The sequence below is a fragment of the Mastomys coucha genome, unplaced genomic scaffold (assembly GCF_008632895.1).
Source record: "Mastomys coucha isolate ucsf_1 unplaced genomic scaffold, UCSF_Mcou_1 pScaffold12, whole genome shotgun sequence".
NCBI lineage: Eukaryota > Metazoa > Chordata > Mammalia > Rodentia > Muridae > Mastomys > Mastomys coucha.
The window spans coordinates 52,674,609-52,697,094 of record NW_022196894.1 but is presented as its reverse complement, the minus strand read 5'-3'; the positions used below and the strand labels follow the sequence as shown (position 1 = coordinate 52,697,094).

At 36.9% G+C, this 22,486-nt stretch overlaps 1 protein-coding gene across 1 annotated transcript in view; it reads left to right on the top strand.

The window, feature by feature from the left end:
• Zpld1 (zona pellucida like domain containing 1) overlaps window positions 1-1,556 on the top strand; it is a 59,305-nt gene extending 57,749 nt beyond the window's left edge. The window contains exon 12 of the mRNA XM_031364714.1: window positions 215-1,556. Within this exon, the coding sequence (XP_031220574.1) occupies window positions 215-390 (176 nt within the window). The 3' untranslated portion in view covers window positions 391-1,556. The remainder of the gene's footprint in view (window positions 1-214) is intronic.
• The last annotated feature ends 20,930 nt before the right edge of the window (window positions 1,557-22,486 follow it).

Here is a 22,486-nt window from a genome sequence, read left to right as displayed (position 1 = left end):
AGCTTTTATTTTGGTTTATTTCATTTTTTGGATATCAAACATCTGATCCATGCAATATTTTGGGTCTTTGATTGAATTGTAGTTAATACATCATAGCATACTTCAGTGTGCTGCTGTGAAATACTGGTCAGGGACATTCTGTAAGAGCAAAGTGGGAAGGCAGTGAGTAAAGTCCGTCTTGAAGACTGTATAACAGTGTATGTGCTTCTTGTAGGTTCCTTGAGTGTGCCTCCCTTTCAGCTGAATGCCGTCACCAGCTCTCTGATATCAGGAATGGTCATTCTGGGAGTCATGTGCTTCTCTCTCCTCTTGTGCTCACTGGCCCTTCTACACCGAAAGGGATCCACCAGCTTGGTATTGAATGGTGTACGAAATCCTGTCTTTGAATGACAGTGACTGGCCCTGCTCCAGAAGGAAGGTGTCATTGATCACTTGGTATGACTGTGGTCAGCAGTCCCTCTGAGTTCAATGACAGCCTCACTTGATATTTTTAGGCTAGGTATATTGTTGTAGCTCATGAGTGTTAAGATAGTGAAAGACTTTTGATGGTATTGCTACTGCCACCTATATAAGTGGCCAACTCCATTTCCTTATCATCAAAGGGCACATTGACAATAAATAAAAATATTCAGGACTTAGACCTTAAGAGGTCAGTCATTTTTCACTTCATTTGTAATTTCTGTTGATTGTTGGTGTAAGAGGCCAATCTAGCCACAGATGAAGAAAAAGAATTTGTTCCATTTTCCTCTAAGCAGTAGAACCCAACGCAATGGTTTTAAATTAGTGTATCTGGTCCAAAAATGAAAGTTACCTTTTTTTTTAATTGCTGGTAATTCCAGCTTAAGGCTACATTTTAAAGGGACATTTGTGAGTTAACTACTATTTCTACTGACCTACTGTGTCATGGATTGATTTTTAATTCTAATAATGGCATTTGTTTAAAAAGAAGACATCAGGCAAAACTACAAATACACTTGGGAAATATATTCACATAACAAATAGTAAAAGTGGGTTTTAATGTCCAAAGGATGCATTGTATCTTGGCAAATTATCTCTTTGGATAGGCTGTGAAGCTTCATCCTGGTACATGTGAGACCATCAGCGCAGGGTAACTCACCTGGTAGTTAAACGCTCAGCTTCCATGTATTCAAGGTCGCTGTGGGAAGGTTATTGCTAATTCACAAGCCATTACATGAGAAGCAGACATTGTCAGCACCATATAAGCATGATGCTCCCATTTGGGCTTCCCAGCAGGCCAGTATTCTTTTTATCCTAGAACAAAGAGGAAATACAGAGTAGGTGTTGTTTGTAGAATATTTTAGGAGCCAACATGAAAAAGATGTTCCTTTGTCCTAAACTTTTTATGAGAAGTGGGGAAACGAATGGTCCAAAGGGGCTTTCTTTATAAGACATCACTTTTCTAGATGCTATACTCACTACTCAATGAACAGTAGCTTCACCTAGTACTAAACAGTGAGAGCATTTAATGCTTTAACAGCTTTGCAAAAAAAAAAATGTTGAACCCAATTTTTAAACAAGTCATGTTCAACACAAAAACAAAAAAAAAATTATGTTCAAATTATTTCCACAACTGAACAAATAAAAGTACTTGATGACATATATCAAAGCCTGGTATTTGCGGCTTCTGGTAGTGCTGTATTAACTGTAGAAATTTGATGTCACGACACTGTGATCCATTATTCAGGACAGATTTTAATACACCATATGTAAATCAATGTGCAATTTTGAATTTGCTTCAAGCGGAGTATGTACACTGCAAATTAATATAATAATTAAATCAATCACCAAGTTAAAATACCACCCTTTCTCCAATTTGCTTGAATATTTCAGGAGCAAGTGTTTATATTACAATCATTAGCAATATAATTACCTCAACTCTTCTATTTCGAGGTGGATGGCATGAAGTGAGAAAGAACCTAAAGGAAGTAATCCTGGATAATTTCTTCAATGTTAAACAAAAATTAAGCCACTTAAAAAGTCAATCTCCCCTTTCATCCTGCCCTCCTTCTGTGGTAACATGATTAACTGATCATCACACTGTATGATTCTCTGTGTACGTGGACAATACTGAAATACTGTGACAAGTCTGTCTCAGATACCTTGGGTTAGTACTAGTTCAAGCTTAAGCTCTGTGAGTAGTGCAGTAGATCATTGAAACTGGCTTGTCTGAATTCTTTGCCTTTGGCTAGTTATCGCTTCAGCATTTGTCCCTTAAATCCTACACTTCTTTCACGGAATGAATAATCAACAAACCCTACACTTCATTTCACAGAACAGAATATTCAGCTCACACCATTTTGGGAACACCTCAGGCCTCATCTTTGCTTTTGCTACCCTTTTGTCATGAGGAAGAGAAGCAAAGCTATAAGCAGGTTTGCTTCATTCAACTCTGCCCTCTAGTACTCAAACTGTTGGTTCTGTTTCAATTACTCTGAGGTTTTTTTTTTTCTTTTGGTTATTGTAGTAGGAAGACCTTACAAATATGTGCAAATGTCTTTTCAGTTTTAATACCTCAAACTGTTTTTTTGCGCTTCAGGGGTAAGGTCTGATGACATGTACAAAATTAATAAAAATAATTTGAAATTAATAGTTTGAAAATATTAGCTTGTTTATTTAAGACTGTACTTCTTCTTCCTGCTCCGTGTATCCTATTCTTTTCAGGAATGTTGTGAATGAATGACTCAAAAGTAAACATCAGCATAACTTATTCCTTTGTCCTAAACAAAGGAAGGTAGGTAGTTCTATAGATAGATAAAGTCTGTCCTAGACACACTGAGCTTCCTAGCCATGGAGCTGATTTGGGGTCTTCATTTATGGTCCTTTACCTGAAACTTGAGCTCCGACAAAGGTGGACTTTCATACTTTGATGGGTGTAGTAAAAAGAAAGGACCTTGGCTTCTGCATAGTTACAGAACTGACAGGTTCTGATGTCATCCCCCTCCTTCAACACCCTTAGGAGGGTTAGGATGGAAGAAACAGGATACTGAAGAGAACTTCTTTTCAGGTCTAAGTGAGAGTGCAGTTTTAATGGGCATGGCACAGAATCCTTAAGTATGGGGTGTTAGTTTAGTGAGCATCACTGCTCCAAGGTTTTTGTGGGGAGCTGTGGAGCCTGTAGCATTACTTTGTGTATCTTCAAGCAGTAAAACAGCAGAAGCAAGAATACAGCTGAAGTCATGGTTAAAACCTGCTGTCCACGTACATGAAGTATAGTTTTTTGAATTTTCAGAATACTTGGCATTAGAGAATTATGAGAGAACCTGAATACATACTTTCATTCCATGTTTATAAGTAAAAGAAGAAGCTGACCATAGATCTATTGTTTTGACATAAAGACTGTTCAATTATCTGCAACCAGGGAGATCTTTAACACAAACATTATAATTGGAAAAAAAACTTTAAGACTTGGTTACTAAACAAAAGAAATGCATGGATAAGTTGAAATACTTCTCAGAATTCTATATGAAATCACTAGCATATATAGACAATAAATAATGATGCACACAAGTAGTTTTATATACAAAATATAAAGTAAAATGCTCTCCATCCATCCATCCATCCACCCATTCATCCATCCATCTATCCATCCATCCATCCATCCATCCATCCATCCATCCACCCACCCATCTACCCATATAACTATCTTTCAGGAAGTAATATAATACACAAAAAGGAATAACCTCACAGAATTGTGGAGTCTGAACAAGCCTAAGGCCTGCTGTAAGGAAGGGCAGTTCCAGGGAAATTGATGGTATAAATAACTGCAACCAGAAAGCATAATACATGCCCAGGAAGAGATAATGTCTCCCTTCAAGTCAAAGGCAAGATAAAAACAATGTCAAAGGTTGAAAGGCAGCAAGGAAGGAAGTTTTTCTCTTGCCTTTTGTCCTAGTCAGGCTCTGAACTGATTGGATGTATCACATTGGTTAGCAACAAAAGTTCCTACTAAGTCTGGGGAATTAGGGAATGTATGCAAAAAAATGTCAAAAAATTTAACAGTGCTGTCAAAGTAGTTTGAAATATTATCTACGCACAAGGAATTATGAATGAAGGACAATGTTTTATGATTACTGAATAATATGGATCAAATGCAAGGAAGACTGGCCCAGGAGTAGGAGGGCAGTGGTGAATTATGAAAAATGCCATTATCTCTGTGGTATGAAGATAAATAGAATAGAGGAGGTATGGCCTAGCATTAACTTGGGGCCTATGTTGTATTTGGCTTTGAGGGTCCTAGTATGAAAAGAGAAATGACATTAGCAGTGGCAATAGGTCAGGGCAATAAAGAATATCAGATATAGTAGCAGACATAATTGGGGACAAATCTAACAGGACAGGTCTAGGCACAAGGAGGAGAGACAATATGTTAGACAAAACCAGTTCCTGGAGGAGACAGAACTAGAATGGTTGATAACTGTTACTTTTATGCTATATGAAGCAGTTCACTTCTTGCATAGCTCAGGGTAAATGGAAACCAGGTAAACACACTATGTTTTTGTGTTTGTGACAATGCATTGGCTGACAGCTTTTGTGTGGACTGTATTGGTCTGCAATTCCAAGTAACACAGAGAAATAAAACAACCTTGACTAATGCACTTTTCTGAAACAGCAAGGAAAGACTTGGTTTGGGTTAGGGCATTGGGCTTTGTTCATTTGTACTCAACACAACAGAGACCACTGCTAAGCAGTCTTCATTTTTAAACCCCTGTGAAGTGAAACTGAGAATTATGATTATTATCTCCAACTCCCCCTTGCTTCAAGAATCTGGATATTCGCTTCTTATGTACATTAGCAACATAACTACCTCAATTTTCCCTTTCGTTTTCTATGAAGAAGAAAGCCGTGTTGCTGTGGTGTGTAGCTGCAGTCAAAAGCAGTGGGGTTCAGTTCCATTAGGGGCAAGGCTGTGTCAGCATTGCACAAAACAGAATTCATTACTTAGTCATGCTGCTTGTTAGGCTATTCAACTTAACACTGTAAATTTTGGGAGGTTGATGGCTTGACAATTTCTCAGCTCTGAATCAAGGGTGTGTAAGTCGTGGGGCCATTTCTCCCTTCCTATGTAGCTTTGTGCCTGTGCTTTTAAAGGTGTGAACAATGGGCTCACATGGATAGTTGCCTTAGGAAAAAAATTAGTGTTTTGGCAATTCTTTACTTCTTTGGAATTAGAATCAACTTATTTAAAAGCTGCTATTTGTTTCCAAGGAGGTGTAATAGACAGAGAATAATTCAGCTTGTTGTTTCTGAAAGAAATTGAGCCCATGTAAAACTTACAGAGATGAAGCCTGTATTTTTTTTTTTTTTTTTTTGGTATCCCACCTCAGCCTCTGAACACAATGTGGAGCAAATTGATTCACTCTCTCTCGTTAAAGAGTTCTTTAAAATCTTAATTATTTGGAGTTTGACGATATGTATTATATATATGTATGATACTTTCTCTCATTTTCCAAATTAACCTTACTTGAATTGTGTCATAAATGATTTGTGTCTCTATAGCTCTAACACAATCTCATTTAAAATTGTAACTAACAGAATGGTTAAGTATAGAATGGCTATTTAAGTAGAGTGATATTTAATTAATACACCATTGCATAGATTCTTTCCTTGGCTAAAACAGTGTGCACACAGTTGATATTATACTCACAATTTCACCTGTGAAGAAAGCTGACTCCGCTCAATGGCTATTAAATCCGTGGATTCATCTCTCTAGGTTGGTAATACTGCCAATCTAGATGATGCCTCCCTAACCTTGTTTCCATTTTCTTTGTATAAGGTTCAATGTACTGAAAAAAAAATCAATATAGTTTTTGATATGTATGTAATTTGAATTAGAAAAATAGAGCCGTGGTTTGAGGAAAAAAGATTAATTGCATAACATAGGTCCCTATAATGCTACTCCTTTATACATTCCTTAAAGAGTTGTAAACTCACAGAAAGATGCATACTTCAGGGTTTCTACCATCCTAGAACAGTAGATGTGCATATTTTGGTTTAATTGGCTAGAATATGTAGAAAGTGGTATTTTCATAAGTACAAGGCCACTTTGTTCCCCTTTCTGGTCTAATTTTTCTGTCTAGTATCCAGAAGGAATCTCTCTTTAAATCTGGCGGCTGTCCCTATCAATAATTGTTTACAACATTTAGATACTTTTGAGACAATAAAGAGCATTCTGCTTCATTCCTTTGGTGCCTTGAGTTCTAATATCAGTGTCATGTGATTAAAATCTCTTCATTCTGATACAGAAGGCCTCCTCCTAAGAAGAGGAGCTGGGTTGTGTAGCTCTTGGGTGACTCTGTGGGTGTGACTCTGACTGGCTTCCTGGTTTAATATTGTCAGGTTGTAACACAGGCTTGTTGTCTTTACAAATGTGCACTTAATGTACTGATTTTCACATTAACCACATTTTTCACCTTGAAAAATAAAACTGATAAGATGTTTAAATTAGGTTGTCTTTCTTATAGATTGCCAAAGAACATTTACCTTGAAATCCTCAAATTTCCTGCCTTTCTGACTTTAAGAGAGAAAAGAACTATGAATGGGTTACGCTAATTTCTTGAGAGCCTGTTTTTTAAATTGGTTATTTTATTTATTTACATTTCAAATGTTACCCCTTTCCCAATTTCCCCTCCATAAGCCCCCATCCCCTCTTCCCTCCGTCCTGCTTCTATGAGGGTGCTCCCCCACCAACTCACCCACTCCTGCCTCAGCAGCCTAGCGTTCCCCTATCCTGGGTCAGCAAGTCTCCACAAGACCAAGGATCTCCCCTCCCAGTGATGCCAGATAAAACAATCCTCTGCTACATATGCAGCTAGAGCCATGGGTCCCTCCATATGTACTCCTTGGTTGGTAATTTAGTCCCTTGGAGCTTTGGGCGGGGGTGGGGTGTGGGTCTGATTGGTTGATATTGTTGTTCTTCCTATGAGGTTACAAACCCATTCAGCTCTTAAACAGTCCTTGTCCTAACTTCTACACTGGGGTCCCTGAGCTCAGTCCAATGATTGGCTCTGTCCATCAGTATCTGTATTGGTCCGGCTCTGGCAGAGTCTCTCAGGAGACTGCTTTACCAGGCTCCTGTCACTAAGCACTTCCTGGCATCTGCAATAGTGTCTAGGTTTGGTGTCCTCAGATGGGATGGATCCCCGGGTGGAGCAGTCTCTGGATGGCCTTTCCTCCAGTTTCTGCTCCACTCTGTTCCTGCATTTCCTTTTGACAGAAGGAATTCTGGATTAATACTTTTTGAGGCTGTGTCTATCCACTAGATATCTTGGTGGAAAGGAACCATTCTGACTTTAGAAGCCTCTGAACAAAACCACAGGATCACCCCACCCAAAAACATTTTGAAATTTAAACACCAGATTATATCTTCCAACTTAAAAAAATGCCTCTTAAAAATAAAATATTTACATTAAAATTAAATTATAGGCTTTTGATCAAAATGCCTTTCTAACTGTATAGACTTTATTGAGTTGGAAGGGTTTAGGTATGGTTAAAATTTTATATGAGTTTTTTATTTATTATGCAAGTTTTTAATAATAACGTTTCTAAAATTAAAAATAAAAATAAGTCCCTGAATAATATCTTTGCTACTCTATGGTGAGGACAGTGATAGAGCCTCATAAAATGCAAGTGTGATCTCACACTCTATACACTTGAGTTTAGGAAAATTATGAACCACAAAATAATCACTTAGCTTTCTCTATTGCATGAGTGATATTTTTAACCCTATCTGTAATAAAGAAGAATAGAAACTATAAGAAAATATTTATCATTTACAGAAGCCTCTATATAGTATATCTCATAATGATGATTTCATAATATAAATATTGTTTGCAAGTAATTTAAAGTACTCTTTTATTTGCATGCATTTGAATGAAGGATTCCCTGTCCTTCCGGTTTGATTCATTAGTTAATTCCCCTTTTGGGGTTAAGTATTAAGTATTCCCTTTCAAATTCTCATTCGTTACTTAGGACAAATGTTCTTTCTTACATATGCCAATCCTTGTGAAATTTCAGGATCAATGAGCTTTTAATTTTAATTTTTTTTTTAATTAATGTGGTTTTATCGATATTGTACTATTAATAGATGACAAATCAAACTACCCAAAATTGGATGTAATACGCAGCAGCTTTATAATTATTTATAGATACTTCTACTGTGTGTTGGATGACTATGCTGGTTTTATTATATAATAAGTACACTTATATACTGTCTAGAATTGCATTCTATTGCACATACTAGTTACAAAACAAAGTAGCTTAAATAAGAAAAAAAAAATTGATGTGACTGCCAGGACTGGCACAGCAGTCTACTCCTCAGAGCTCTCAGGTTGAGCCTCTTTATGTCTTGCTGCTCTGGGCCTCCAGCCATGGTTCTTTGAATCAAATCAGAGGAAAGTAAAAAAAAAATAATAAAAAAGAGTAGTGAAGCTTGCATAAGTTAAGGAAGGGTTTTGGCAGCTGTCGCAGGGCACTTTCATTATACACTGAACAAACTTAGTCATGTTGTCAATTGTACCAGCAAGGAAATCTGGGAAATGTAGTCTTATTGAATATGTATAGAGGACCAGCCTATCAGAGGATTCAATTTAGATGTGATATAATTTACCCATGCCTTGAAAATGTTAGATAAGGTGCTTTATGTACAATGATGTTTGTTATTGCATTAGTAACAAAAATATGAAATGGTATGTGTTCTCAAGTACAGAATTTATAGCCATAGCTGTAGCTTAGATGTATTGTAGTCGTTTTATGTGATTTAATAATAATATAAACCACAAAATTAGTTATAGAAGACTTTTTTTTAAATCAAACTAGAAAACTCATGCTCTGAAATAAAATGAAAATAAAATAAAAACTGGATACATACACAAACACAATATGATCTCAAATAGAAAAAGGCAAGAATAAAGTTGATAGAAATAACTATAATCAAATAAAAATTAATTGTTTTAATATTGCATCTTTATGTTTCTTTGACAAAGTATCTAGGTCACTTAAACTGGAAACCATTTTTAGTGGCCATATGATTGAGAAGCTTGGGGGATATATTTGTCTGTATTATTGTCACCAGCATTTCAGTTCTTAACTTCATTTAGGTTTATCTACTAGAAAACAAGAGATTTGTACCTAAAAGTGTATCAACAAAGAAATCAAATTTCCAAACATTTGTTTCCTCTGAGAAGTAGTTAAAATTCAATGGCTTTGTTCATTCCCCAACAATTTAACAATTTGCTCAACACATAAATGATCTTCAGTGTGCTTCAGATCACACCATGGCAGCATACTAAACAGATGTGGGAACTCTGACTCGTTTGGACAGCAATGAAAGAGCTATCTGCCTCACTGTTTTTCATCTATGTGTTTGTTATTCCTGTATCACCAGCATTCTGGTCACACAACTGTGCACACTTAGAAAAATGAGTTAAACTCTAGGAAATGGTTGAAAAGCACCATCCTCATCATGTCAGCAATGAAAATGCTGTTTGCCCATACTCTCAGGAGCCATTCGCTGGAATGTTTGGAATCATCACCTATGCATTTTCCCTCTTAACAACAACAACAACAACAATAACAACAACATCCATTCTGATGAGTGTAATTTTTGTTTGTTTTCAAGTAATCTGTTCCCTTTGTCTTCTAGAGCTAAGAATAGCTGTGTGTAATGAATATTGTTTATACAGAAGGCCATTTCCATAATAAATACAACACCACTTTCTGCTGTTTCCTGAGAAAAGTGACACAGGAACAAGGTACCAGAATTCTTCAGAGTATAACCTTACTTCAGCATGATCCATTTCTTGAAGAAAACATGTAACTATTTCCTATACACTTTCACCTCACTTCATCTTCACATCAACAATAATAATTGCATTGTCAATTTTCAATATTTTTTTCCACTACCTCTTAGGCATTTCTCTAAGACACCCAATCTAGGAGTCCACTATCAACACAGCTATAGTATCACTCCATAGTAATGTAAAACATCATTCTTGCCAAGCTGAAGAGAAAGGTGGTAGTTACATTAGCTTCTTCATTAACTTCTCTTCAGATAGGGATCTTTCCTCAAGATGGCATCTAGCAAAAGTAGCTTTATTTGTGTCCTGCAGGGTTAAAGTAAAGCAGGGAGGACAGCATGGTTTTCTAAACTGTCAACTGTACAGAACCAAAAATCGATCACATTTTGCCTCAGTTCAAAATCAGCATTTTCCCCTTACGATGGGATAAGAGAATAACAGAGCCAAGGATAGCACAGCAATGTGTTTATCTATGGCTCTTTAGCCAAAATTACTTTTTCCAATATCTAAGCTCTGTGCTTACTCTAAATGGAAGGCAGGAAGCAAAGAATGATGTGCTGCTTTAAATGTAGATGGGGGATAAGATGTTGAGACTAAAATTTAAAAACCACACTAGGACAGATTCATTCCACTCTCACATTTAAATAATGTTCACATTAAATAATTGTTCCAAAGGAACTGTCAGAGAGAAACAGTCAGTCATCGCTTTGCCTATCTCAGTTCTGACAGCTTTAAAAGACTCAAGCTCACAGTGAAGCTATGAAAATTATTTTTTTAAAAAGCCATTTGCAAAACATGAGCAAAATTTTATTTCTGCCTGATTATTGACAGGTAAATGAACAACTTCTATAATCTTGAAGAAGGGAAGCCTCTTAGATTATATTGGTTATGTAGGATGTGCCCCAGGAATTTAAAATTAGTAGAATGTATGCATAATTTACAAACTTACGGACGATATTGTTCTCAACTTTCATCTCAGTTGACATTGGTGTCTGTGTTTTCTAAGCTCAGAAAAAAAAAAATAAGGAACTCACTATGGAATGCATGCCCTTTGCAAGTCATGCTTGGAAGTTTCTAGAGGCCTCAACACACTTGAAGTCAAGAAACTAAACGCTTGTTTAAGGAGCATGTTGTTGACGTCTGATAGATGGTATCGTACAATGAATAATATCTGTCTGAAGAAAAGAAAGATGAATAGAAATAAAGGAACTTTAGGGCCTGGTAGAGCATTGTGACTCATAGTTGTCATCCCAACTCTTGGATTACATGAGGACAGCTGTAGGTATGGGGATAGCAAGTAGTAGGACATCCAAGGATACATGGAGAGTCTCTGTTTCAAACTAAACATATTCTCTCTTGAACAACAGTCCTTAATAATTGTCAAGTGTGCCTCTAAGAAAGGCAGTAACTTTTGGCGTCAAATTCATATACTAAGGTATCGTCAAAGTATCTTTTTTATTATTTTCAATTCAAGCTGCTTGGAACTTGCCTACTACATTCCTGTCTATCATCTTATGATGTAAAATGAATGTGCCTCAAAGTGTTCTTTCCTGCCATGTCAGCCTTTCGCATATCGGTTCCTTGTCACTGAGAGAAGCATGCTTCTCTGTTTTACATTCTGGCATGCTCAGGAAATGCCCTAGGTAGATATCCTGAGGAAGGTGCCTGTCTGTAAAGTACTTTCCTACATGAGTACACATAGACTTCCTGATGGAATTCCTTGGCTTTACTTCCTTTGTGAGGGGAGGATGTTGCTTTGGAAATAACTCCCTATCTGACACAAGGAATGGTTTGTTTTCTGCTCTTATCTTTTGGCCATGTTTATTTTGCCTTTACACTCACCAAATGCAATCCAACTGCATTCATTCACAATTCTATTGTCTTCCTGAACTTGTGTACTTTCTAAAATAAGGATGATATTAACTCCAAAGATTTAAATGAGACCACCATAAGTAAGTGTCTTAGTCAGGGTTTCTATTCCTGCACAAACATCATGACCAAGAAGCAATTTGGGGAGGAAAGTGTTTATTTAGCTTACTTCCACATTGCTGTTGATCACCAGAGAAGTCAGGAGTGGAACTCAAGCAGGCCAGGAAGCAGGAGCTGATGCAGAGGCCATGGAGAGATGTTCCTCACTGGCTTGCTTCCCCTGGCTTGCTCAGCCTGCTTTCTTATAGAACCCAAGACTTCCAGCCCAGGGATGGCACCACCTACAAGGGACCCTACCCCCTTGATCACTAATTGAGAAAAAGCCCCACGTCTGGATCTCATGGAAGCATTTCCCCTATTGAAGCTCCCTTCTCTGTGAAACTCCAGCCTATGTCAAGTTGGCACACAAAAGCAGCCAGTACAATAAGAGTACCGTCTATGTGTCCCCAATGAGTCAGAAAGTTATTTTCTACCCATTGTCCAACACTGGAACTATGTCTTCATTATGAAATCCATCTACTTTATTTTACACAGCTTTAACCTTATTGATAACACTAACCTGTGACCTCTTGGTCACAAAGGCTGGTTCAGTTGACCTGGTAAGATAAGAGTATTCTCTTAGGGTTCTTTGTCTATTCTTGTAAGCCACAATACACACTTTGGGTTAAAGGAATTAACTTTTCAGATTAAAATATCCACTGATCAAAACACAAATACTTGGACTCCTCTGTTCTCTGCCACATGGCTTAGAGATACAAATTTCTGCCAACAATGGTAATTTGTAATTGTCTAGACTGTGTAGTTTGGCTTCTAACAGTATTATATATGAGAGATAAAGGGCATTGATTTAGAATTGGAAATTGAATCAAATTTTTATTCTTTTTTAGTTGTGCAATCTTGAGAAAGTTAGGAAGCCTCTTTGAATGTCAATGTTCTTATGAAATGAAAATTTCATAGCAGCATTTAGGGTTAGAATGAACTTTAGATCCCTAAAGTTGATCTAGGTAGCCAGTTTAAGACCTAGCACACAATCGATAACAACCTTACACTTCCTGATCTCCTTTTACCATGGTACCCACTCTGTGTCACTATTGTAACTTCTTAGTTAATTCTATGTGGTGTTGCAGAGAGTACTAAGACCATGTGTGTGGTGTCAACTTAGCACAATTTAAATTCTGACTGAGGCATATCAAATGACTTACTTGTGTATATACCAAGTGAAAAAATACAATAGTACTTTTACTACTTTACTTTGCAAGCTCTCCTAAGACAAGCTGATTATCAGGAAACTAGAGCATTGCAAACGTGTAATGAAGATGAGTTCTCATTGTTGCCTTTATCCCTCAACTCTGCTGTTACTTCACTTTTCTCCCCTACTTTGTTTGTGCTCTTGATCATTGTCCATTGATGGAAAAAAATCACCCTGTAATTTAGTCATTCAACAAGTATTTTTGCAGACCTACTATGTGAGAGGACTTGGGCACACACAAACCATTTGCTTCATTGATAGAAAGTACAGATTTGCAATTGTAACTTACAAATGCTCAAGATCAGTTTCTTAATCTGTAAAATAGAATGATAGTTCCTTCAGGGGATATGTTAGGGTTCAGTAAATAGGATAAGGTAATGAACCTGATTTCACATGCAGATGTGACAAGCTTCAACCAGACCCACAATTGTTCCATCAGCACCTTTGCAGATCAGATAGCACTGAAGCAGAGGAGCCTAATGGAGCCTCCTTCCCATAAGCACCCCACATTGCTTTTTGCATTTGTCTGGCAGCCTTTGCACTCTTAATGGAATGAGGTAAGAGGGAAACAATAAGCTCCCAAACAAGAAAACAAATTGCAAAGAGCAGGCTGACAAAGATGTAAACCAACATTTGAGATACCAAAGTGCTGATAATCCTCACCAAAGTTATTTGGTAGGAGGAACATTTATAAACCTCCAAGATTGCTGTGGTCTGAAGGTTCGTGTCCCTGTTAAAATTTTTGTGTTGAGGAGTTTAGTTTTGAAATTAATATTATTATGGTTTGAGTGAACAACATCCCCCCTCCCATAGAAATCATGTTTCAGTACTTGGTCTCCAGAAGGTGTTGGAACCTTTAAGAGGTAGAGACTTGTTGAAAGAAGTACAACACTTGAGACCAGGTTTGTTTGGTTCTTTCAAGGTATTTTATTATAGCAACAGAAAAAAAATCAATTTAAATTTGAGTAGTGAGATTTTAGCAGGTGGTTTTGGAAGCAACTCCTTCTTGATTTCATTAGTGTGTGGTCAGAATTGGAAGATTCTTCTTGTCTTGTTTTCTACTAAGGATTATATACTAGGGCTTCAAGCACTCTAAGCAGGCAGAATATGGCTCAGCTAATTTCCAAGCCTCCAAGCCAGGAAGGTCTTCTCTCATAAGTTCCTTCATACTCATAGGGAGTATGTTTGTTTCTCCCAATGCTGAGAGCTAAGGTAGACAGAGCTAAGGACAAGCAGATCGGCTCTCTGCAGACAATGAATCTACAAGGGCTTAGATCTTTGAGATCAGTCTCCACAAATGTGAGAAATATATTTCTTTTGTTTATATAACATACAACTTACTGCCTTATTTTGTTCCTGTAGACAGAATAATATAATATAAAGATTAAATTCTGAAGATAAGAATTTTGTTTCGATCATCAAGTTTGGACACTTGAGCTCCAATTTTCTTGAGGATATGTCAGTCTGCCTCTGCTCTGAGCTGCCTAGCTGAAGGTTATTGCAAAGGCAGTGGTGAGAAAACAGATTTGATTATGTTTCAGGGTTCTCTCTATCAAAGGGAATGAGAGGGGCTTACGTTTGTTTACCTGGCTCTCTCTCTGGACCTGGGTCTCTTGGAATTACCTGGGCCTCTGCAGCTCCATCAAGCTGAACTTGTTCTCGCTGTCACCTGTCATAACTTCATTTCTGATCCCTGATTTATCCACTTTTATGACAGACTGTCTAGCCTGTTCATTTGTCTCTGTATCTATCAGATGGTACCCAGCTGGGATCATGAATGGCAGATCAAACATGTTGCTAATATTAGAACAATACTCTTTTGAGTCACCTTTTTCATTTATTTGCTATGGAGTTTATGATAGTCTAGACCCCACATCAGTCTGTGTAGGGTTAGGCTTGGAGTTTTAGATGTATTGTTATCTCGCCAGTGTGTGGGGGCTCCTCTACACTGAATTTCTACTTCCTTTATGACATAGTCTTATGAGTATGCTCATAACTTCTATCTATTTGAACTAAGTGACTGAGACAGGGAATCTTTTGAAAAGAGTTCTTTTCAAGCTCCTCTAGACATCACATTAAGATACCCTGGCCATTCAAATCATAAAACATATAAGAGGGCAAGCAAAAATATTGTTAATTAAATGTTTAATCTTTACTATAGCTAGCATATTAATTTTAAGTAGTTTAATTTATAGGATAGTACAGCTTTATTTATGTGCAGCATGTATACTTTATAGCACAGAGTACCCTCTTGTATAAGCCATGTGTATAAGATATTTATGCTCATTTTATTGGCCTCTAAGCATAATTTTACTATTAAATATATGGAAGAATTTTATAGTTGTTTTTTATAGCACTATTGGCCTAAGCTAGGCTTACTTTTATGCCAAGTCTTGTGTCTAGAACAGGACTCTCAATTTTAACATGGCTTATATGGAAAAATACATAAATCCATTGTCATTTATGAACATTTGCTTATCTGCATTTTTAAGGGATGCACAGGGTCTCTTCTTACAATCCTTTCTTCTTTGAGTATATTTTTGGAATAGTGATTTTTTTCTTGTAATTATGAATCCCCCCTCCTTCTTGTTTGCAAGACAGAGTTTCTCTGAGTATTCCTGCCTGTCCTGGAACTTACTGTTGACTAGGTGGCCTTGAACTCAGATATCCACCTGCCTCTGCCTCCAGAGTGAATGCTGGGATTAAAAATGTGTGCCACCATCACCTGGCTCATTATGAATTTCTTAATATGAGTCAAATACACATTTTTCTCAGAATCAAACTCCTCAGGAAACTACACATGTTCAAAAGGGGTGTGTATGCATGTATTCAATACATAAATGTATTATAACTGCTCAAAAATTCTCAGAAAATCACTTCAATTAGAAGGAAAGCTGTTGATATACATACAATTTTGATTGTATCTTTATTTATATAATTTTAAAAGAAAAAAACACAAGGATTTATTGTATTTGTGTGTGTGTGTATATGTGTGTGAGTGTGTGCATGCTTGCATGTGTGTATGTGTGTGTGTGTCTGTGAGTGCTTGCACACATAAATGTGCAGATGCTTTCAGAGGCCAGAGAAAGGTGTGTTCTACTGGAGCTGGAGTTATAAGTCACTGTGATACTAGGAACTGAACTTGGGTTCTCCGAACAGACAGCAAGAACGCTCAACTACTGACCCTGTGGATTTGTCTTTTATTAATGCTGTTTTAACTGTTCTCCCATCAGTGCGGCTTATTCTTTGCTGGGTTTAGAGACCTAGACATTATTTAAACAGTGAGGGCTATGAACTTATCATGGTGGCCTTCTGGATCATACCACAGCATGACAGAAGTGTATAGTGGATCCCATCCTCAGTGACATCAGACACCTTGTGGTCTGTATGAATAGTTCACTAGGCAGTTTTGCTAATGTACTCAAATAGTTGGAATAAGTAATATAAGATTGTTGCATGATGCCAGGCAGTAGTGGCGCATGCCTTGAATCCCAACACTTGGGAGGCAGAGGCAGGCAGATTTCTGAATTGGAGGCCAGCCTGGTCTACAAACCAGCCAGCCTGAGTTCCAGGACAGCTAGGGCTACACAGAGAAACCCATTTCGAAAAACAAAAACAAAAAACAAAACAAAACAAAACAAAAGATTGTTGCATGAAAGTTAAAACAGCTACTTATACTTTGGCCAATCCTAATCTCTAAAATTCCACTAGAGAGAGACCTTGTTAATGACTTTTCTAATTTTGTACAAGTGTGAATTATTATTCTACTTATTTTGTTAAACAATTTTAGTATATATTACAATATTAATTTTAATAAAATAGTATAATTACATCTAGGTTATGTATATTGTAACTAAATATCTGTGCTTGGGATGAGATCACATTTTGACCTACATGAACTTAAGTTAAACTAAGGAAAAAGATGTAACTTGGTAATTTGCTAGCCAGTTACTAGCTTTTAAATTACCAAGTTACACTTTTTTTTCAGCTCTATATATTAACAAAATCTGGAATAACAACATCTCATAAAGAGAAAAGATCTAATTATCTTTGCTTGTTATTTAAAGCTTTTAATTTTCTGCCCATTTTTCTTTATCATTACACATTGTAAGTTGTACATCTTCACAAGTATCATTTTATTACTAATGAAAAGTCATATAAATTTAGAAATGGTTTCATTTCATCCTGCGAGGCTAATTTCAACGGAGAGGAAGTAAAGCATTTCACATGCGTACAGTGAAACTCTTATAGCCCCATTTTGAGGTTGTCAAGTGCTCTGGTCTCAATCCTATTTGACCAATTTAAATTGCAATTTAAATGGTTGGATTCTACCATCTGATTTTAATCACCATCAATTTAATCATATTGGGCTTCCACAACTTTTTGTAGTAAGTTCATTTTTTGCTCATCCAAAGAGACAATATGCTTTAAACAGATATTTCCTCTGTTAGTACTTCTTGGGAGAGAAACAGTTTTATCAGCCTGCCCTTTATTCCTTTTGTTAACTCTTAGACAGAAAAATGATTTAAATAAATTGATATCCATATAAGGGTTAGATAAGAGAAAAGGAACATGATGGTGCTCATTTTGTAAGACAAACATCTTTATTTTTAAGATTTATTTATTATTATATCTAAGTACACTGTAGCTGTCTTCGGACACACCAGAACAAGACATCAGATCTCATTACAGATGGTTGTGAGCCACCAATGTGATTGCTGGGATTTGAACTCAGGACCTTCAGAAGAACAGACAGTGCTCTTAACCACTGAGCCATTTCTCCAACCCCAACAAACATCTTCCTTGCTTCCTTAAGGTTTGTGTTCATGTGGCCTTTCCATTTGAATTAGGAGTCTTCAGCCTCAAAAATTTGACTGAAGACCATTGAGTCTTTATTTTCTTAGAGCTATTCTAAATACATCCTTTCTTGAAACTGCTACTCTATAACCAAATGCAGTGATAATGATGAAGTAAAGAACAGGAATCTTCAGTAGTTATACTGAAGTCTCAGTTGTAGTGCAGTGGATATGATATAAAGCCTGTTGGCCAGATGCACAGTTACAGCCACACAAAAGCACAGTATGGAGGAGACAAAAAAGACCGTCATTCTCAGCCTGCTACCAGGCTATTTGGACACCTCATTAATTACTTCATGCCACCACTGTCCCACTTGGTGCACAGTGACCTTCTAAGTGGTCCCAATGGCCTGAGCATTAGCCCATGGCAGTTTATGCAGCAAAGTTAAAAGTCAGGCTCAATGGAAACCTTTTCTTTGACTGTATTTAATGCCTCTGGTGCAAATATTGCCACATGTAAATGATTGATAAAAGGACAATGGTTTTTGTCACTTAGGTCTTGGGAAGTTTGATATAACAGTGTCTGAAAGTGAGAGTGACTCTATCCCGATGCTCTAGCATCTCGACAAAAGACTTCTCAGGATATACACATCATAGTAATTAAAATAGAAGGTGGCCAGAGATCTTCATGTTTCTTTGGGTGGTGCCTACTGCCATTATCAATAATTCTGACAGCTCCTTGACCATCGCTAAGAGCAAAACACTACTTCTCTTAAACTAAATAATGAATAATTTAGGGACTGTCAAATTAAAATTTTTTGGAAGATCTGCGTATCTCCTATTAGAACATGAAGACATAAACAAAGACACACGTGTCTTTACATAAACGTGAAGATAATTCACGAAGAGATTGCTTTGATTCTCATTGCCTACTAGGGCTATAGAAGGCACTGCATGTGAAGAAATTTGCCAGCTTCAGAGTCATCAGGTCTTGATTTTCCCCATTCCCAGGTATGTGATTATGGACAAACTTCTTTATATCTTTCAAGACTCAGCTTCCTCACCGATAGCAGAAGAGGTGCCATGGAAGTTGTGGAGAGGATTTGCTAAGATTGTTTGGTATAAACTCCTAGCACCAGATCTGTCAGTGCATCCTGGGTATGTCATTGGTGATCAAGCTGATCCACTAAGGATGAAATTTCTGACCCAACTCCTCATTATTCATACCTAATAGTAAATAGGCCATTCAAGTTAGTTTCTCTGGTGCAGTGATTCTCAACCTTCCTAATGCTGTGACCCTTCAATACAGTTTCTCATGATGTGGTGAGCCCCAAGTGTCAAATGATTTCATTTCTACTTTATAACTGTCCTGTCCAGCTCTTATTAATCATAATGTAAATATCTGATAGCAAGGATAGCTGATATATGATCCTTGTGAAAGGTTTGTCTAACTCTCAAAGGAGTCATAACCCCAAGGTTGAAAACCACTGCTCTAAGGGCTTGTATGTATTCCTTATTAAGTCAGGTCTTAGTCAAATGAGAACATGTTTGAGATGATTCTTCAGATTTAAGTTTGATAAAATTTTAGTTATTTATAGCATTCATTGAAAAGTAGCAGAAGTTGAGTAATTAATTGGCATCTTTACCTTTAGGCATTGTTAGTTCCAGTCCATCTTAAATAGTACTGCCAGACTTATCTGTTAGAGCTATTGTTTCATATTCCTCTTCTGAAAAAAACAAAACAAAACAAAACAAAAATATAACAAAACAACCTCTCTAGACTCTCAGAGTATAAGCAATGCTGTCTTTCTTTAGAACTCTTTCTTCTAATACTCTCTTAGTGTCTCACCACCTTCCAGATTTCCTGGTCTTCATTTAAATGGTGTCTAGTTTTCGTGCCTTGTGGCAGTAGTTAACCTTTTTTGGCAAGTAAATGTCAACTGAGAAACTTTTTCTACCTTCCATATCTCCAACATTTCTATCTTTTATAATTCAACTTTAAATTGTGTTTTGTTCCTGTACTCTATTTGCTGTTGTTAAGCCTCCCAGATTCAGGTTTTTTCCCACCTGTTTTCTATTTTTAAAAATATATCCATGTGAGAGGAAGCACCTAGCTTTGCAGACACTTGAGGTGCTGTGGTGGGGGGGGGGATAACCAGGGTGGTCCCTACTTACTCAGAGGAGAAGGGGATGCGAAAAAGATTGTGGAAGGGGGTGAGCCGGAGGGGGCTGTGAGCTAAATGTAAAGCAAATAAATAAAAAAAGTTATTAAGGAAAGAAAGAAAGAAAAAATATATCTGTGTTATCTCACTGTATTTTGTCAACATATTCTGAGAAGCTTAGAGTGCAATGGCTGGGTAGTCACTTTTTCTCCAGTCTCCACAGCACTGTGTAATGCATCATTCACAAGAGGTAATAATACTCACTTTCTCTGTAATGAGTTTGCTAAAACTGAGTTGCAGTAAGGAAATAAAAGAACAAAAGATAAAGGGCAGGTGGATTTTAAAAAGTATTCCCAAATCCAAAGCGGGCAGAGGTTGGCTTTGCTCTGTCTTTTAAGTATTCTTCTCTTAGCTGGTACAGTCTTTTGATATTTAGCCAGAATTCACTAATATAAAAATCTTAAGTGAAGACAGAGGGAGAAAAAAGTTTCTCTATGTCAAGGTAGTCTCAAGTCTTTCTTCTGAAGTGTTTTATAAGACCTTTACCAAACCTCATTGTGGCTCAGGAACACTAACAAAGGACACCCATGATGCTTTGATATTTTTCCTCTCCATTGATAGGACCTTTTAGTAACTTGATTTGGGCAGTTTGATATTCAGAGTAATATGAAAATGGCATTTTTATGACAAATTTCTTCATGTATGCATCCTGTTTCTACCTCAATATTCCATGGCTCTTTTTTGTTGTAAACTGTTTTGATGGGGAAGATGTTGAGCACTGGAGAATAGAGGTAGAAAATACCTGGCATTTGCCATCACCAGAAGCATGATCATTAGTGTTTTCCACATCTGTCAAGTGGGCAGTCTGGTGTGGTCTACTTTATGTGTCTGGACTCTTCATCTATCCTTTCTGAAAGCAACACTTTACTATGAAATATGTAGTTCAGAGGGCTTTTTAGGGATCATACCATTGATGGCTGTAGACCAAATACTATTAGACAGAATATCAAATCTATCATAAAATAGTTGATGTGATATTGTTTCCTATCATAAAAATATAAAAACTCAATCCAAATCTTCTGATTTTTAAAATAAATGAGTGAAATTTGCTAATAGCTAATGGCGATGAGTCTTACACCAACAAACGATGGAAACCAGTAATCTTTATTGTGAGAAAAGTATAGTCTCAAATACTCTTTATTTGAAACTTGCTTTAAGCATAAAAATAGACAGATTGAAGGAAAAATAGAGTGTATTCATTCTAAAGTTAGTAATTGTACTGAGCAAATCAAATGTATGTGCTCTTGGCTGCTTGCCTGACTGACATCTAAATCAAAGCAGAATCATGGCAGGAACAAAGGTCTAGTGTAACATTTTAATACCCCCTGCCTCCAAATCGGGTCTCTTGATTTCCTAAAGTGACCCTATAAAGATGATTTCATTCTCTTAGTAGTCTGATCTTGTATGTGATCAAGTAGAAGCACACAGAGGATTCTTTGGATTCTGTGATTTCACTCATTTACTTTTGTTTACAAGTGCATTAAGTTTAGTTTGCAAGGATACTCAAATTATTCAGGTTTTGCCTTTTCAAGTTTGCCACTTGATGCAACAGAGCACACATATTATAGCTACATTGGTATTTGTACTGCATCCACTGTTTCAGACAGACGCTGCCCAAAAAACCGCTGCTAGCTATAAAATGAATAAAATATCAATGCCAAGCTACAACATGCACAGCAGATGTAACCATTCTTTTCTGTAAACTCTGACCACCAACAGGAGCTTTGTGAGAAATTGGCCATCCGCTCTTCCAGCCTCATAATCTGGGGCTCTAATTAGCACACTGATAAATACTTCAACAACTTAGCAGACAGAGTAAGCATCCTGACGTCTAATTTACACAACCCTTTTCACATGCTCTGGCAGGAGATGATAAACTGTTCTGCTGATACCAAGAACTTATGAAAGAAATAATAACATCAACATAAATTTATTTACAAAATAATCACATTATGCCCCCAATCCTGGTTCTTTCAGCAAATGTTGAAAATGAATTGAGTGGATAATTGCAATTTACCACTACTCAATGTAGACTTTGAGATTGCTTTATTAACATTTGAAGTATGATAGACAAATGTGTCTCTTGCTGTATTAGGTCTCCTCTAATTACTTAACTACCTTAAGCCTTTGTAGATTTGGAATTAAATCCATTTTAGATCAGATACTAACAAGTAGATTCTTGATGCATTCCCATTTGTTCAGTTTCTTTCAAATTGCACAAATTAAATGATTGGGTACACAGGTTTCTTTAGGCACTATGAGATTTGGATCAGAATTCAGAGCACTCAGGAAGCATTTGAAAACTTCCAGAAGATGTGCAACCAGGTCTTGTGGAGAACTGGAAGTCACCAGGCATTCAAACTGCTGCAGTGGTCCAATGACAACAACCTTAAAATTTCCCTCCAACTTGATTTCACTTTCTCCATGTAATTTGTTCTCTACATCTGTTTCAACTAATTTTTTTTCTTGTTTTTT